This window comes from Galeopterus variegatus, unplaced genomic scaffold (assembly GCF_000696425.1).
Source record: "Galeopterus variegatus unplaced genomic scaffold, G_variegatus-3.0.2 Scaffold1310, whole genome shotgun sequence".
NCBI lineage: Eukaryota > Metazoa > Chordata > Mammalia > Dermoptera > Cynocephalidae > Galeopterus > Galeopterus variegatus.
The window spans coordinates 75,865-95,728 of NW_007727421.1; the positions used below are offsets into that span (position 1 = coordinate 75,865).

The 19,864-nt window shown below is 42.2% G+C and overlaps 1 protein-coding gene across 1 annotated transcript in view; it reads right to left on the reverse strand.

Moving 5' to 3' along the window:
• Nucleotides 1–19,864, reverse strand: part of FAM120A (family with sequence similarity 120A) — a 102,636-nt gene that overhangs the window by 75,477 nt on the left and 7,295 nt on the right. Inside the window, 3 exon segments of the mRNA XM_008576200.1 lie at nt 7,721–7,803; nt 10,418–10,504; nt 10,647–10,806. Of these exon segments, the coding sequence (XP_008574422.1) occupies nt 7,721–7,803; nt 10,418–10,504; nt 10,647–10,806 (330 nt within the window).

Genomic DNA, 19,864 nt, shown 5'->3' on the forward strand with positions numbered 1-19,864 from the left:
GGGGCGGGGCGCGGCCCTCAGGCAACCCGTGGCCTGGTCTTAAGAAGGGTGACATTCTCTAGGTTGAAGCTGCCCTGGAGCCTTCGGTATGCATTTAGAGTGTGATGACAGCATCTGTGTCATCTGCCTGTAGCGGAGGGGGTCAGCAGGGGACTAGGATTAGAAAGCAGAGTTAAGAGTCTTATTTCACAGAAGCGTTGTCATGAGTGTTCAGGCCTGGTCAGGAACAGGGCCGAGGTTATGGACTCACAGGATAGGAAATAAGCTAGAAAATGTCCACACACTTGTTTTTAAGAATGATGTTACACTGCTTACTGAAAATAAAACTAGCACATTCCAGGTCTAAGCAGAGACAGCAAAAGCACTCCACTGAGCCCCCTTTTGCTTGCTTTACTCCTGGTCTCTCTCCCAGAGGTGTCAGAGGTGCCAGCACCACCAACACTGCATCTTCCTGAGCCCATTCGGCCTGTACGAATCTTCCCCTCGCTGGCCCCCTGCTCCTACTGGCAGGACTGTCAGTGCCAGGTCACTCAGGAAGAATGCTGCTTGGCAGGGCCACCTGCTCCATAGGAGGAGCAAAACAGAAAACAATCCTGTAACAAGCAAGGAGCACAAGCCTCCTGCCACAACCCGTGCCCACTCCTGTGCTCCAGGGTCCCCTCCTAACCTGGAAAATAAAGCAGAGAAGCTAGACTTGAGTCCCAACAGATTCCTCAAAACTGCATGCTTTCCACCTTTATTTTAAAACAAGCAAGAGAAGGAAGCTCTGACTGGAAGATATAAACAAGCAGAAAATCTTCTGAGTTCAGTTTTGTATTTAAAATGAATTCCATTTAACAATTCCACATATCAATTTTAAATGAGCAAAGACTAAATTTCTTACTAAACATGTTTTCAAAACTTAAAGGCTGAAAGTCCAGTACAGTGAATCTGTATACTAAAAGTTTACATTAACCACTAAGAACATGTAGCTAATACCCATGATGATGGCAATTATACTGACAAATATTAGCAGGCTGTAAATTTTTTTTTAATTCTGGAGGACTGAATATCAATCTGTTAGAAGAGGTTATCTCCCAGAAGTGAGATTACAAGAAACTTTCATTTCACATTACACAGTCCTGTACTGCTTGAATTTTTTCATATTATTTTTTGTAATCAGGAAAAAAAAAAAGATGCTTTTAAAGAGACAACATGGGCTTCTAGTTAAAATAAAAATGGAAAAGAGATATAAAAAATATAAAGATTAACTAATAAGATCAGAAGGTTTAGCCAAACCATCTCATCTTGTCAGTCCCTATTTTTTCCCATATTCAGGCCATGTACTGCTGTCGACTGGATACCTACCCCCAACCTCACTAAAGCTTAAGTCCTGTTACAACTGTTGAGGGTGGGAAATCCTATTATGGTAATTGCAAGGTGGGGCCCTGAAGAGATGATTAGATTGTAGGACCGTACATACGTAGTGAATGGATTAAGAATAGCAGTCAGGGGAGTAGTTCTGAGGGCTTTAAAAGGAGTATGCATAAGGAACTCTCTCTCCCTCTGCTCCACCATTTCCCAGTGTGATACCCTCCACCACCAAGACCCTCACCAGATGGGTTCCCTGCACTGTGGACTTCTCAGCCTCCAAAACTGTAACCAAATAAATTTTATTTTCTTTATAAATCACCCAGTTTTGTGTATTTTATTATAAGCAACAGAAATGGACTAATACATGTACAAAAGAAAAAAAAAAGAATTTTAATCTCTTATCTTTCAGGCCCTAAAGTTATTTTCTCTTGAGCCTAAAAAGAACTTAGATTTTACGAAGTTTTTCTTAGCTCTTACTAACTATAGGATGACTTATTGGGAATGAAATATATTAAGTTAATTTCAGTTAACATTAGTATGTACTAGGAATTACTCCTTTGGAAAGTTCATAGAGCCAAAACCACCCCCCTCCTGCTATGAGGAAAAAAGTAAAACTCAGAAACAAATGAAGCTCATCTGTCTATTTGTTTACAATTGGTACCTAACAAGGCCGGCCTGTGGCTCACTCGGGAGAGTGTGGTGCTGATAACACCAAGGTCCCGGGTTCAGATCCTATACAGGGATGGCCGGTTTGCTCACTGGCTGAGCGTGGTGCTGACAACACCAAGTCAAAGGTTAAGATCCCCTTACTGGTCACCTTTGTTTAAAAAAAGCAATTGGTACCTAACAATTTCTTCAGAAAGAGAAAGCCATCTGATTATCAACCTAGCTCCAGTAAGGTTACCTAGTATATCTTATACACAATAAAACCTCAAAGTGACTGAAGTGATGCTGCTATTCTCTGAGGTCCGCCAGGCCCCTCTAGCCACAGCGAAGCAGAGAGGGACCAGTCGTGGTGTCACTAGGCCTGCAAGCTGGCTGGACCCCGAGCAGCAGGGGCAGCAGCCATCCAAGTCGTCCATCTGGGAAGCCTGAGAAAGAAGAGCTGGTCCAGTCTGTCTCTGTCCCAAAGGGCCCTGAGCTACCTACTACCAGACTGGCTCACTGTGGTGTGTGCTGCTGTCCCACCACGAAGGTGATGCAGCCCCATGACTGGAAGGGAAGGCTGACAGCCACCATCTGCCTATTCCAGGCTTCTGCAAACCCTGACAAAGCACACCCTCCTTGCTACCCTGGACCAACTGCCATATTCTGTCCCTAAAGGGCACTTTTTTTTTAAAAAGTATTACTCAGTAGCTTTTGGTTGAAGACAATAACACATAAAAAATAGAGTTATAGATATCCTTGGGTAAAATCTGGTTGGTTTATTTTATTTTATTTTATTTATTGAATCAAAATCAATTATACATATTTTGGAGGTTGAACACCAAGATATGTTGATTAAGTCAATATTATTAGTATATATATTGTTACAAATCGTAATTATTCTTTATGACCCTTGTCCAACCTCTCCCCTTCCTCCATTCCCTCCCCCTGCCCCCCTCTAATTGCCCTAGATTTCTTCTCTCCTTCTGAAAGAATAATGGTTACTCTGTTAACTTGTTGTCTAGACGATCTGTCCAATGCTGAGAGGTGTGATCAGGTCCCCCAATATTATCATAGAGCAGATGCTTCTTCGGTCACTCTGAAATGGGTTTTGTGGAAAAAGACATCTTCTTCTTTTCTTTGTCTCTGCTGGAGACTCTTCTTGTGTGAATGCACTCCAGTGGTTGGCAGACCATCTGCGTGGTGGCTATGGTATCTAGCAGCTTTTGCAGCAGCCATGGTTATTGTGGTGGCTGTAGTGGGCCACCCACATGGGGGTGCTGTTTTTGGCATGTTCCTTGGCACTGGCGGTATGCCTGGTTGTGGGGTGTGTTTGGTCTCCTTCTCCATGCCTCTGGTCCCTGGGCAGGCCCCAAGGCTCTGGCGCAATGTGCCTGGCTGTGGGAGAGGGGTCCAGTCCCCTTCTCCATGTCCCGGGTCCCTAGGTGGGCCCCGAGGTGCTGGCATTTTGTGCCTGGTGTGGGAGGAGGGTCCAGTCCCCTTCTGCATGCCTCTGGGCCAGGTGGGCCCTGAGGTGCTGGCAACGGTGTCCCTGGTTGTGGGAGAGAGGTCCAGTCCCCTTCTCCTTGCCTCGGGTCCCTGGATGGGCCCCCAGGTACTGGCATGGTGTGCCTTGTTGTGGGAGGAGGGTCTGGTTCCTGGCTCCATGCCTCGGGTCACTGGGTGGGACCCAAAGCACTGGCTTGGTGTGCCTGGTTGTGGGAGAGAGGTCCAGTCCCCTTCTCCATGCCTTGGGTCCCTGGGCGGGCCCTGAAGCACTGGCATGGTGTGCCTGGTTGTGGGAGAGAGGACCATTCACCTTCTCCTTGCCCTGGGTCCCTGGGTAGGATCCGAGTTGCTGGCATGTTGTGCCTGGTTGTGGGAGAGAGGTCCAGTCCCCAATTCCATACCCTTGGGTAAAATTTGAGGCAATTTAAAACAAACTCTTCCTGATATGGCCTGATAGACTGCCCTCAGTGTAGCTGCCCCAGGGAAAGATAATGCTGGTAAAGGAAGATTACAAAAAAAAAGAAAAGTGAATCAGAGTGGTAAGGTTATAAACACTAAAAGATATTTAAATCAAAAAGGAAGAAATGCCAGGGCTAGGAGTTGGAGGGAGCCCCTGGGAAGATGCAGAAGAAAGTGAGTGCTCCGGGGCAAGCGCAGGAGAGGTCACACAGATGAAGGGGAGGGCCACAGGAGAGGGGGAGGGCCGCAGATGAGGGCCCAGCCTGGGCAGAGGAAAAGGCAGCAAGAACCTGCAAGCTGGGGTGTCCAAGACAAGGACGGCGGAAGGGACTCAAGGACTCGGTGGCCAGGAATATTTGGAGGTCACAAAACAAATGACAGACAGAAGCTCAAAATACGTGAAACTGAATATGAAGTTAAGGAACACAAAACCATTAAAATAAATAGAAGAAAGCCAGAGGAAAAAAGAATTTATATTTTTTAAAAATTAAAGCCAGCAAACACCTATAAAACATTTAAAAAAAAAATGCCTACCCAAAATAAAAACTTCCCTTAACTGATTAGTACACAAAGTCACAGAACAATAAAAAACCCAAAATGCACACTAAGGAAAAGCTCTCATTCAGCACGTGCAGCAGGACTGTCCACCACAGTCTCACGCCCCCTCCGCTGAGCACCCACCAGTTTGCTTGTCCTCATACCCAGGCACAGTGGCCAGACGAGCCCCGGGGACAGGAGGAACCAAACCGGCTATACGCAGAAGTCAGGCCCGTGGACTCCAAGGCCTGTGCTCTCCAGGCTCAGCTTTTTGAGTCCCAGGCTGCCTGTGGCCATCCCCTTCTCTTCTAGAACACTCTGCCACACTGAAGTAAACCAAATGAGCACAGCAGCCCATGGCAAAACAGGGAGTTGGGGGCGTATTCAAGAGGCCAATACTATTCATTATTGTAAATGCAATATGGATCTTCAAAATTATTACAGAGCCAAAAATCACATTAAAAGGATATTCAATTTATCTTGCTTATTAAATATACAACTCTTTTAAGAAATATTTCCATCAAAAAAAGTTAAAATAAGTGAGGATCCCTCACCATATTATAGATAAGTGAAATATTCTCCTAAATTTTTACAGCCAAAGAAACAGAATAACATACCTGAAGCAACGTGAGGAACATGCAGCTTCAGGTCTGGGCTCTTGCCACCCTGGCCCAGCCGCTCAGCCTCCTGCTGCTGCCAGGCTCCCTGTCCTGCAGGCCCCACGCTCCAGCCCAGCCTCTGGGACCTCCAGGACTGCAGTGTGGGACCTCAACAGCCAGGCCCTTGGAGGACAGGGGTAACACATAACTCTATTTTCTTTCCTTCATTACAGAGTTGCTTGCACCTTAAAGATACCTCCCCCACCATGTCCTAAAATTGTACCCATTACATGAAACGGCCTCTCAGTGTTCTGAACACAAAAGAAATATTCTTTACTTCTTCTAAGTCTAAGAAGTTTGATGCCCACCTTACTAACAGCTCTTAATGGTGACACTGAAATATGAAAAAGCTTAAAACTTGACTAACCACCTTACTTCCCATTGCCTATTACCTTCACGCACTTTTAGGTTCTAAGTATGTCCAGCACCGCATTCAAAATTTAGTAATAAGCGTGAGCTGCTGAAGAATAAAGCAGCACGAAACAGAACGCTGTTCCTTTCTAGCTTTCCTCTTTGCAGATAATATCCAATGATTTAATCACCTTATCTGTCCTCCCTGACCATTCCAGGTTCTTCTCATACTTCTTAGCCCACAGAGCCCCAAAGCAGACAGGCTGTTCTCTTAGCATAATCACAGCTGTGCACAGTAAGGGACAACCTAGTAGTTTCTAACTGATACCCTTGGCTCAATGACACTGGAGAGTCAAAAACTCACAGTGAATGCATGTAAGGCACGTAGTGAGGTGGGTAAAGACACATGCGTAAAAGATGAGTCCAGGAACGCTACTTATTCACGAAATAAGTAAATAAAAATAAAAATTCAGTGTTGCCAACATACAGAGGATTTTGAATCATATATTAAAAATCTTCTAAGAAACACACCTTCATTTGTGTCTCAATTTCTTTTTTTTTTTTTTTTTAAAGATGACCAGTAAGGGGATCTTAACCTTTGACTTGGTGTTGTCAGCACCACGCTCACCCAAGTGAGCCATGGGCCAGCCCCCATCAATTTCTAAAAGTGTAATGCTTAACAAATCTAAGGAGCACAGATGCGATACTCTGAAGTCCAGCTGATTACAGACGGCACTTTCCCAGTCTGCACTGCAATCAGGTATCATAAGGAGCTTAGGATCAACATTACAGATCACTTCATTCGTGAAATCATTCAGGAGGGAAATAGCAAATAGGAGGCTTTTCTCCTTAAAGGACCAAAAATAATAATAATAAAAAAACCCCAAGTCATTTCTAACAAAAGGAGAAAAAATTAACTTTTGAACAGAAATTGAGAACAGCCCATACCAAGAACTATACGAGTGAAAAGGAAAACATTTTACAACACAGTAGTAAGAGATGAAAAAGAAAAGTTTTTAACAGCAAGCAACAAAATGACAAGTGGGAAAAGAATTCGACATGAACCTCAGGAATCACCAAAGTGTAAATTAAAATGTAGGAAGAAAAACTTCAAGTTGAAACTAACTGACACTGTTTATGGAGGGAGGGCATCTGACAGAGTTCAGAACTGTACAGGACAGTGTGCCTGCAGAAACCACTCCTTTGAACCTCCTCCCTTCACTGTGAGGAAGCCAGTCCCAGAGCTGGAAGCAGATACAAAGTCTAAGTCCCCGTATTCCCAATTCCCCAAGTCAGGAGAGGCATGTGCACCTACCAAATCATAATTACAGTAACAGGAGTCACTAACAAATCCAAGTGTCCTAGCGGCACACACCAATCCCACTCATTACTGCTATGCTCACAAAAACACGCAAACCTTCCCACGCAGAAAATGAGAGTTAAGTGCCTCTTCTCTGATGTTCATTACTACCACACACAGGAAGGGACTCAAAGGGAGAAAGACAAGAAAACATATTAAGTGTTAATACGACACTACAAATAGACCATTTCTCTAATGAGTTTGGGTCTCCCCCATCATCCAAAAAGCATTAAATTGTAGAAAATCAGTAATGAAGTTACAAAACTTACCAACATATGCTAAAATATGTTGATCTAAGTGACAAATAATTACATTACCTATTGAAAAAAAGTAATTTTTTAAGTAAGAAAATATATAAAAACTTAGCCCAAAAGTTTCCTCCTACCTAAGAATTCCTCAAAGGGAATTTTCAAGGACATATAAATTTACCTAACATATAGGTGTTGGGAACAAAGGAAGGTGGGATGGGATGGGTTGTTTGTTTTTTAAGGCAGTAAGATCTTGAAATCAGGGGAAAACATGATATTGCTAATTTTGTAGCATGTTTCTTTCTTTCTTTCTTTTCTTTTTTTTTTTTTTGTCTTTTTCGTGACCGGTAAGGGGATCGCAACTCTTGGTGTGGTGTCGCCCACACCGCGCTCAGCCAGTGAGCGCACCGGCCGTTTCTATATAGGATCCGAACCTGCGGCGGGAGCGTCGCTTCGCTCCCAGCGCCGCACTCTCCCGAGTGCGCCACGGGCTCGGCCCGCATGTTTCTTTCTTATATGGGCATAATTTATATTATTAAAGTAATGGCTAAATCAATAGTTGATTATTAGGAATGCTGGAAATGAAGTGAAATCTGTACCTTAAGTGAAGCTAGTGGATGTTCTGGACCAAGTAAACTCCAATGAAAGGAAGCCAGATCTTCATCAGGGAGAATGTGATTTCCTAGAACATAAACATGGATAACATAAAAAGCAATCTCATAAGTGACACAGAGAAACTTAAAATCACTGCATGTTGTCATCTATAGTAGATTATCTTTGTTTGTTTGTCAATATACCACACAAAGCTTCCAAAGAAAAATTGAGAATATTTCATCTTTTAACAGAAAGCAACATACAGCAGGCAGAGACTCCTTGCAGCTGCCTCAAGTACATGAATTTCCAGTACAGTTCCAACAGCATTCAAACTAAGGACTACATAAAACCTAAGCAACTTCCCAGCACAGTATTAAAAATAAATACCAGTTTGAAAAAGGTCAGTCTGATAATGCCAGGATGCCAAATGCCAACTAGATTCAAATTTTCATTTGTTCATGAAACAGCTCTAGTTAAATAACGTGAATCAACACCCTCCTCCCATAATCTCCATGACCACTCACAAACATGAGACAAATCACACCCTGTGACAATGCACATGAGCTCCATTAAGCTGTCCATCCTATTGCCAGTGCCATGTCACAAGAGCCGTATTCAATTGAGAAACTACATGTTTGGAGGCATATTCTACTTTCACGGTAGTACTTGAATGCCTGATACACTAACATCTTTAGTATGCTAGTTATCTCAACATAACCTAAAAGCAATAATTTCCTAAATAACTGTGATTGTATAACAAAGTTATACAACCTCTTAATGTAGAGATGATTTAATCAGATGTGTTATTCGCATATAATTTACTGTGAAGTATGAAGTGTCTGAGATTTTTTTTGAAGCTTTAATTTGAAAAAATATTAAGTCAATTCCAACATCAGTAGTAGTCTCTGTGAAAACCTGGGTCAAATACTTAAATGAATATTCCACTCAACTCTCCTAAAACAAAATAACTTACATAGCTATACTTTCTATTACATTAGGGAAAAGAAAAATAAGCTTTCTCATTTGAGGACACTGAAACTTCTACAAAATCTAAAATAAAAAAGCCCACCCAATTAAGAGCTTACCTATAACCTACCTAAACTTTTAAGAGATTCTAAGCCCTAAATTAATTTGATGAAACATTACAATTGATGTTGCTTTCCATTTATTTCAAAATTTCACAAAATAATTAGCTAGGAAAGTATGAATTGGCATTATCTCCCATGAAATGTATTCAATGTTTCTTAAATAAGATAAACAAATACTCTTACACATTGCAAATAAGCTAAGACATCCACATCCTAAGAGCATATAATTTTCACATTCACTGAAAGTCAATTAATATGCTGAAGTTAGTGTGCATAGCGTTTAAGCAAATATGGAACTTTCCATATGGTGTGCCACTCACACACTCACTTTAAACTTCAGAAGAAATAACATTTTATAGTTTAATACTTGAAGATATATTTGGAAGATCCGTTTTAATGCTTCAAATCCCCCAAAAACATAAGAGTTCCCTGAGAATCTGTATTTGAGGTTATATCCAAATAAACAAAGACAACTTGTGAAATCAGAATTTTGTTGATTGTTATATAATAAAACGTGAAACGCTACCACAAAATAATATATAAAAAATTGTGACTCCCTCACAATAATTTTTAATTGTGTAAAACTATTTTGGAATACTTATAAAAATTTTTCTGATAACTTGGAATTTATAAAAATAACCCACAATATAATTCATCTCAGACAGGCCTAGATCAAGCTGCTCACCTCTACAAAATACAAACAGAACAATCACAATAACTTTGCTGCAGACCACACAGCTTTCAGAAGTGGGCCTGTGTGTCCAGAACAGTCCCAAATCCCATTATAATCATGGATTCTAGTCGCAGGAGTGCCTCACTATGAAATATATTTACCTATATTCAAACACAATTCTTACAAACTTTCAGCAAATTAGAGCTGGATATTAAAGTAGCTTGAGACAGGCCCACTAAAAGCACAAGAAAGGGAAGTGGGCAGAAGAGAAGAGTAAAAAAATAACCACACAATGCAGACAGAAAGTGACAGACAGATGATTACCACTTGGAAAGTTATCTTTATGTAAGAGAAAGTAATATACAAAATCTTAATTAAAACATGATTTCAAACTTTCGGGGTATCCACATAAGGAATTTGTCTAAGGGAATTTTTAAAGACATTTACACACTTACTTAAAATGTAGGTGTTGGAAACAAGGTAAGATAGTTCATGTTTGTTGTTTGCCTTTTAAAGTAGTGAGTGTCCTAAAAATGAGGGGAAAACCTAACAGTGCTAACACCACAGCACATTTTCTTCTATTACAAACACAATTTATGCCAAAGGTTTAAATGTCTAATTTTCATAGTGAGCATGTGCTAACATTTGTGGTTTAGAAATGTTATTTTTCCAAAAGTTTAAGTGAGTTTAGTCACAAAATTAGTTTTTCAGCCCATATAGGATACATGAACCTACACTTAAGAACAAAAGCAGCACATTATCAGCTACACCAAAAAATGAAGTAGAGAGCACTAACGCAGAGCCTATTCCTTGGTTCCCTTAAATTTGAGATGTGCACCCAAAACATGCAAGCACTGATGAAATATTTAAAATACTAAAATGCTCATGGCATAGCAACTCCCTTATAAAATAAAATAAAATTTTCACACTGCTCCACCTACCTAACAGAGCAGCAAAAATAGGAAAACGATTTGGATTCAGGCATTGTAAAGCAGGCAATATACTTCAAGAGCCGTAAAATGTTCATGCTCTTTGACCCAATAACCTCAGCCAGGAAATAGAACCCAAGAAACCAATGCACTAAATAAAAACCATTAGAAGCATAAAAGGGATTATGGTAGAGTTTTTTGGAAAAAAAACCAAATTAACATTATGGAGATAGGTAAATACAACTTTTCCCGTTCCGGCTCAGTTTTAGGGCATGAGCACTGAAATAGTAGGGGATGTTGCACAGTGCATAATCAGAGTCATATGCAACCAAGCCATGGAAACCGTTCTCTCTGCAGAAACCAATCACTTCTTGATGGTGATCCTCAATGCTCTGTGCAACCTACGCAAATGAGAAGAAAACTTCATCAGGTGTGGGGTCAAGCTGCAGCAGTGTGCTCAACAGGCAGACATGATTGTACAGAAGCTAAAAAGCTACAGATGTGAGAACCATCCAACAAAGTCAGTCAAAAAGCACAACAGTAAAGTGTGCAGCACATGCTCCTGTAAGAAATTTCTGTAGGAAGTTGGATTTCAATCCTCTCCTGTAATTAACTTCTGATCCCATCTAGAACTACAAATTAATTTTTGATTCTTGTCAAGCTCAAAGATAACCGTGCTAAAAATAAACAAAGCTGGCTGATCCCTGGGACTGTATTTTGAAGGAAGAGAGGGAAAGAGGGAAAAAGAGAAGAGGAAAACAAAAAGGTGGGAAGGAGGGAGACAGGGAGAAGCCACCCATCTTCAGGGCAACCAAAACAATTTCCCCAAAATAGACCAAATGTACCAAACGAGTAACATAAACAGAAGGATCTGTAAAAAGATAAAAGCCAAGTACTGTCCCTCACCCACCTGTCCACTCGCTCCCCTGAGGCACTAAGCATCTGGGGCTGTGTGAGGACACACCCTCACCCTGGGATAACTGCCACGTGTCCCGCACACAATGTGTCCTGCACAGTGTCAGGATGACCATTTGGCCTAGGTCTAAATGGACTGCCTGTTTCATGATGGAAACTATAAGCCAAAGCTTCTTTACTTCTGCTGAGTCCCCACGATGAACCTCGCACGCCACCTCAGACCTCTACAGCACACGGAGGAGGAAGCAGAGAAGCACCAGCTCTGCCCTCTCTCTGCTCCTAAAATACACCACAAAGCACTGAAAACAATGGGCTCCTGAAATATTTAAATTCCAAGACCATCGATTTCTCTCCTGCTCTTTCCCATACTCATCCATCCAACTCAAAATCTGGTGGTTTTTTTGTTTCTATAATAGATAAGGTATTTTAGAGAATACTATTTAAAACTAAATCAGGTGATTCTGTTAACAATGGAAAATTAACCCTCCATAGAGCCTTACAGGAGAAAAACATGTGCCCTTAACCTTAACTTTCTAGAACTACTTTCCTGTTTATGGCTATATTGAATGAAAATTTAAACTAAATTCAAAATGAAATTCTAGCATTCAATGGTCACATGTGACCTGTGGTTGACATACTAATTGGACAGCACAGACACAGAACATTTCCATCACCTAAGAATATTCTTTGCACATCACTGTAGAGTTAACCTCATTTCTCACTGACTTTCACAATAAAAGTGGTTACCAAATTTTGTAGGAAAGTTAGCTATCATAAAATCTCACTGAAAAGCAAAGCAAACCTTTTAAAAATGCATATGAAAGGAAAAATAACTTTGTGAATTCTCATGGTAAATATTTCAATAAAAATATTTTACTTTATAAGAAAAAAATAAAACATCCAATTACTCAAATAATGTTCTATTTCTTAGAATAAGAGAATGCTGTTTTATCCCTAAATCTAAAAACATTGTACATCAGCTAGAAAAGTAAAACAGAAAAACTTTTTAAAAATTTAAGGTTAAGCCAACTTCATAGTCTCACTTCTAGAATGGCAATCTCTAATTCCAAGTTCCTTACTTCAAATCATTTTATTACACAGAATTTTATACTTACAGCGACATATTAAGGTATTTTTACACCACTAGCAATTACTGGCTGTTTTCCAGACATCTTTAACGGTACGTCAGTGTCTGTCTCTCAATGCAAGGACAGTGAGCCCCCACTCCCTGCTCTCCCCTGCCCTCCCTCGCCCCTCTAAGGCGCTGTGGATGAGGCGGCATAACCACTGTTCCATGAGACCCAGGCAGCTTGTAGAGGAGGTGGGGCAGAACGAAACCCTGATGAGCCGAAGACTGTATACTCCCCATTTATACCTGTAAGACAGGTTACTAAACTTCCTTTTACCAGGAAACTGAGGCTGAGAGCAGGACAGAGCCCAGCCTGGTTCCTCTCCACAATCAGGGGTCCGGAGATGCCCAGGCACATCTCCCTTAGCGCCTGCTCACTGCCAGTGCCTGGGCTGCCAGCTTCCCAGGGCGGTGAAGAATGCTGTCCTGGAGTGGGGGCAAAAGCGTCTCACCCGGAGTCCAACCAACACCTGAAAAAAGAGGCCACCATGCGCAAGTCTGCAAGGAGAGTGTCCATGCAGCAGGGCAAGCCAAGGCCAGGAAGTGAGTATGGCATGTTCCCAGTACAGAGGTCTCCAGCATACCCCAACCCAGAGACCAGGGACAAAAGGGGAGATGGTGAAATGTGAGAGGAGGCAGGATCAGGTCTAATGCGAGGCATGAGAGGAGCCAGGATCAGATCTAATGTGAAGTGTGAGAGGAGCCGGGATCAGGTCTAATCTGGCAGCTTTCGAAGAACGCTGTGAGCATTGTAAAGCAGGCAATATACTTCAAGAGCCGTAAAATGTTCATGCTCTTTGACCCAATAACCTCAGCCAGGAAATAGAACCCAAGAAACCAATGCACTAAATAAAAACCATTAGAAGCATAAAAGGGATTATGGTAGAGTTTTTTGGAAAAAAAACCAAATTAACATTATGGAGATAGGTAAATACAGAAACTACACTGTATTGTGGAGAAACCTGAGAAAAGCTTACAATAAATATTAAACAAAATCATTTAGAATACAACATCGTGTACATACAACTATGTAAAACTGTGTTTGTGGAAAAATGCTGGAAAAGAAAAAGCAAAAACCAACAAAGTTGTATCAGGATGGAGGAAATATGCTTAAAAAAACTCATTTAATGGGGCCAGCCCGGTGGTGCGCTGGATAGTGTGCCGCTTGGGAAGCGCAGCGGCGCTCCCGCCCAAGGGTTCGGATCCCACATACAGACTGGTTCCCGCTCACTGGCTGAGCGAGGCGCGGGGGCAACGCCAAGGGTTGCGATCCCGTTGCCGGTCCCAGTCCGGTACGGGGGCGACACTGAGGGTTGTGATCCGTTGCCGGACACGGAAAAAGACAAAAAAAAAAAAAAAACTCATTTAAAAGAAAAAAAATCTACCAAACATCTGGGGGAGAACACAATTGCACCCACACCCGACTCTGGTCTTTCCTGTCCACACTCTCTCTCACAGAGGACGAGGGCACAGCGACCCATCTTTGCATTAAGGGTCAGCTGAGTGCCCATCACCCAGCAAGCACTGAAAGAATTGAAACTGTCCCATTGTGGGGCCCCATTTTGTAGGTCCCCAAAGATTCCTTAAATTATCTATGAGAATTAATGAGATACAGTCTATGCAGTAGAACCTCATAAAGCAAAGGTTGAGCATGGAGCTCTTCAGTCACCTCCTCCTTTCAACCCTAACAGAATTCCTTGTGCATTCAGAGAATCTGATTTCATTCACATTGGCATTAAAAGCAAACCAAATAAACTATTAATAATTCACTCCAACTCTCACTTGCAAATGATTAATTATACCTTACTCCTCCCCAAAAGCACACACGGCATTAAATAGTTGATGGCTACAATTAACCACACCCACAAACACAAGCTTCACACCTGCACAATGGTGGGAGCTCTCCTGCATGGCCTCATCCTTCCCATCTCAAGTCTCCCTAGTAACAAGAGTATCGAAATATCTGGGCTCCAGCTCTGCCTTGATACCCAGCCTAACTGGACAACCTGCCCAGCTACCAATGTAAATAAAATCTGATGAATCTTCCAGGTTCCCTGAACTTCTAAAATTCTACTATTCTTCCCCCATGTTAAAAACTCATTATGAGGAAATACAACCTGGCATTAACAACAAGGATCACACAAAGTCTGTCCTTCTCAAGGGGCAAATAATGGAAGTGTGGTTCAGCAGTTATTCAGTGGGGGGAATAGAAGATCCACCAAAGAAAACCACAAAAAACCCTGAATGACAGAGTTAAAAGTTGATAGCCAAGGGTGGTGGGTACAAGATGAATCTATGCATTTGTCAAAAACTCGTACAACCGTACATCACAAGGAATACACTTTAATGTATGCAAAGTAAAAAACAATTCATCTAGGATGCCCGCGTGCCAGGAGAGCATGAAGACTGGCAAATGTATCTAATTTTATCATAACATACCCACCTCACTGAGCTGCTACTTAACCCGGAGGGGGAGAAGAAATGGCCAGAGCAACTCTGGAAAACAAACACTGTGCTCCACTTGGGAGGTGAATGATTCTGAAACTATTCTGCAGGAGCACAAGGGCTGAAGCACATGCTACGTGAGCAGGTTCCACCGTCAGAGAAGGAAGCTACAAGTAGGCAAAGGGAGGAGGCTGGAAAGAAGCCCGCGGGCTGGACCAGGGAGAACTGACGATCAGGCGAGCAGACACACAGGCAGGTAGGTGCAGAAATGACAGCAGAGCTGGTGCATACACCAGTTAGTCCACGTGGACTTCCTTGTCAGGAGGACCCCGCAGCAGGAGCTGCCAGTGCCCAGACCTGGGCTTCCATACACTTCCCCACCACAAGGAACCTGGGCAGATGCTAGAGCACAAAATGTGACTTGCAGAGGCACCTCGTAGGGCCAGAAGCCAGGACGTGCTCCCAAAACAAAGAGATGGTGGTTTCACAGGACCAACCCGAAAGAGCTCCCAAGGCCAGAGCCGGGACAAAGCGGGCAGTGAGATAAGTAATACAGTACTGGATACAACCCAAAATGAATTGATTATAACCCTACATAATGAGTACACAGGTCCAAACCAATATAAATAAATGAAAGGGAAGGAGACTAATTTTCCCTATAGAAGAATTCAAAGGATAATGTACACTCCTTCCTAGACACGTGGTGTTCGTCCCCTCCCCCTGGAATGTGGGCTGGGCTCAGTGACTGCTCCCAGAGGACCAGGATGTTACAACAGCATAGGGAAGAGTGGCCACTGCACAGCAAGTGCCTGCAGACAGCACCTCACCCTGGGACCTGCTGAAACTCGCCGATGCCGCATGTTGTGTGGGGGCTGAGCAGACCCATCGCCCCAAACACACATGCAGCATAACAACCCTGAGAAAACTTCAGACAAACCCAAATCAGAGACATTCCACAAAACACCTGATCTCAGAAGTGTCAAGACCACAAGAGACAAGCAGAGGAGCTACCCCAGACCAGAGGGGGACTGAAAAGACTGAGGCCTAATGCAATGTTGGGTCCTGGATGTGGTCCCAAACAGAAAAGGATGCTGGTGAGAAAACAGAGGAAATCTGAATGAGGTCCACAATGCAGCTAGCAGAATTCAACCAATGCTAATTTCTCACTGTTGATCACTGTACGAGCTAGCAGGAAGTTAGCATTCCTGGAAGCAGAATGAAGGATATTCCAGAACTCTCTGTACTAGCTTTGCAACTTCTCCATAAAATTTTAATTACTCCAAAATAAGGTTTGTTTTTTTAAAAGACACAAGACATCAGCTGAAAGACTATTTAAAACCACTTTATTAGATTAACTAAATAGTAACAGGCACCTGAAAAATGTACCTCACGGCCTAACAGCAAAGTTTCAAAAAGCCTGTTACATAAAAACAGAAATCCTCCCACAGATAGTCCACAGTTGAGAGAAACAGGAAAGCCTAGAAAATATGGAATTTGGTTAACTATAAATTTATGAATGAAGGAACAGAGTCAAGCAACTAAGAACATTTATAAGAGACCTTAAGATTGAAGTCAAGGAAAACCTGGTGAAAAATCTGGTAGAGGATTTGATCAGGGATGAAAAGATGACACGATGAGAGGTTTGGATGGACACATGAAAAAGGTCCTGGGTTGTGTCAAAATAGGGCTTCGTAGGAAGTTATTTAATCCAAAATAAAAATTAAATACTAGGGCTTAAGCTCTGGGGACTCGGGGTCTGATAGATTTGAGCTGCCTTGTCCTGTATTTGGGTCTTTTGGAGATTTTCACTCCACTCTTCCCTCTCCTGTGCTAAGCGACTTTCTCCTCCTTGTTTATCTGTTCCTCCTCTTCCCTGGCCTTCCAGCTACTGGCTCAGTCTGGACATAATACAATGAAATTTGTAGTTCTTGTTCTTAATTTTAATTTTAGAAGCTAATAAGAACTATTAAATACAACATTGAGATTATTATTTCATTTTGAACTCCCCAAAAGTATAAAATAACTTAAAAAATTGAGCCCCCAAAACTACTTACTTTATAGGTGGCCCTTAAAAGAGAGTAAAATCCCCACCAACAGAGGTAAATCAAACTCTGGCATATGAGCTGCCTCCTTACTGAAAACCCCAGGCTAGTACCCACCAAGACTCTCTGCCATTTTAAAGGCCCCAGGAACACAAGCTAAGGATCAAGGAAGTGAAACTCTCAAACGCCTGTCCACAACCCGGAGGGACATCCTAGTTAAGCTGTAATCAAGTGACGAGGGAGCTGGTATCTAACACCACACTCCACCTGGGGACAGCCGGTGACAGCCAGCACAAGAATCACGTCACCCCTTAGCCTCTTCCTCCCCAAGACATAGGGTAGGTGCAGCTAGTGCTGAAAAGTTTACATAGCAGCTAAATGTCTCATTTTGGGTCCCAACAAAGTACTCTGAACTTAGATTAAGATGATAATTTTATGCTATTATAAATTTACCACAGATTCCTGGGTAAATTTTTCAATCTCAATAGTTTTAAGTTTCATGACCAGCAGACACATCAAAACTCAGTATTTTTGTAAGGAATAATGACTAAAAAGTTCCCAAGTTTACGTGACAAGTATAATTATTTATTCATTCTGAAAAGCAGCTGTGGGGACAACCCTGTAAGAATGAGAACTTAACGCTGTCACTTACTCCTCTCTCCACTGAAGAAGCACCTCTGCAGAAAGGTCCTGTGTCTCTGGAACCAGGTGCATGAACTCCACTGACTCCTTTACTACTTTCTGTGCTTCCTTCTCTTCATCTGTAAAAATAACAGCAGTCCTCTACCTCACAGGTAGCTGTGATGACTCAACACACTCCATGGGAACAGCTCAGAACCACTCACAAATGATAAGCACTCCGCAAAGGTCAGTTACTAGTTATTTGTAAGTAAGCTTTGTGAAAAAGTTTTCTTTATACTCTGCATACAGGACCTGAGACACTATGGCTTGTCATAAATAGCTTTTCTGACACAAAGGAAATAGACTATAAGTGGTTTTTCTTCAGAATAATTTTATACCAGCTCAGGGAATAATGTGATACATCCTCCAGCCAGCTACCTGATTTAGAAAACATAAGTCAACCTAAATTCTTAAACAAAAAACAACAACAACAAAAAAAACAGGCTTTGAACTTTACCCAACGGAACTCCAGTCAGTAGGTATCAGGTGAGTAAACCTTACCCTTGCTCTCAGGCTTCTGTTCCCTACTCTAGTCCAACTGAAGAATGAGAAAATAAAACTCAACTCCAATCTGGTGGGAGATTGTTGTTACTTTAAAAGGGCAATTTAAATGTTATGGCATGCATTAGCAATCTCNAAAACTCAACTCCAATCTGGTGGGAGATTGTTGTTACTTTAAAAGGGCAATTTAAATGTTATGGCATGCATTAGCAATCTCTCTAAAAAGAAATCTCTTCCCTCAGGAAACCTGAAATCTTAAATATCTCATTTATTCTATGAGAATTGGTTGCAGTCGTCTTAAAAGCAACGAAAAACATTTCTCTCAAAATTAGGGAGTGGCACAGAGAAAGATGCTCAACTTCACTAGTCATTAGAGAAACAGAAGTCAAAATCACAATGAGATTAGTATGGCTCACACCCATTAAGATGGCTATTTAAAAACAAAAAACAAAACCGGAAAATAACAAGGGTTGGCCAGGACACGTGGAGAAAACGGAACCCTTGTGCCCTGCTTGTGGGAATGTCAAATGGTGCAGCCGCTGTGGAAAACAGTACGGTGGTCCCTCAAAACAGTAAACACAGAAGTACCCTAAGATCAGCAAATCCCACTTCTGAATTGAACGCATTGTCTCAAAGAGGTATTTGTACACCCACGTCCATAGCAGCAGCATCTGTAATAACCCAAAAGTGGAAGCACCCAAAGCATCCATCCACAGACATATGGATGAACAGAATGTGGTCTGTCCATACAACAGAAGATTCTTCAGCCTCAGAAAGGAAGGAAATTCTGACACATGCTACAACATGCTGGCCCCGTGGCTCACTCGGGAGAGTGTGGTGCTGGTAGCGCCAAGGCCGCAGGTTCGGATCCTATGTAGGGAAGGGCGGTGCGCTCACCAGCTGAGCAAGGTGCATACAACACCTATCTGAGGGCTGCGGTCCCCTTACCAGTCAAAAAAAAAAAAAAGGAAGGAAGGAAGGAAATTCTGACACATGCTACAACATGGATGAACGTTGAGGACATCATGCCAAGTGAAAGGAGCCTGTCACGAAAGGATGAATACTATACAATCCCATCAGATGAGGTACCTAGAGCTGTCAAACTCATAGAGACAGAAAGTAGAATAGAGGTTACCAGGGTTTGGATAACCAGAGGTGCGAGAGGCGGGGCTGAAGAGTTGTTTCATGGGGACAGAGTTCCCATTTGGAAAGATGAAAAAGTTCTGTAGATGGATGGTGGTAACGACTGCACAACAATATAAATGTCCTTAAAGTCACTGAACTTTAAAATGGTGAAGATGGTCAATTGTATGTTATGTATATTTTACCAAAATTAAAAATAATAAAAAGAAGGGTATTGCCCTGTCTCGCCATCTTCTCAGAAGGCCTTGATGCTTGGCTCCAAGATGTAACTTCCTACTTGTCAAAAGAGAAGTTTTATTTTCCCTTTGGTTAACAACAATTAGCACGTATGTAACACATTGTATTTGCCAGTCTATAGCAAAGGGTGAGATTTCTTCTTCTCTTTGCAATCTCTTCAGCAGACTGCCTGTGATGTCATCACAGTCTACTTATTTGGTAATAAAGCTGCTTTCTTTCCCTTCTAAAATGACAATAATAGGGCCAGCCCGGTGGCGCACTGGAGAGTGCGCTGCTTGCGAGCGCGGCGGCGCTCCTGCCGAGGGTTCGGATCCCATGTGGAGACCGGTTCCCGCTCACTGGCTGAACGTGGTGCGGGCGCAACAC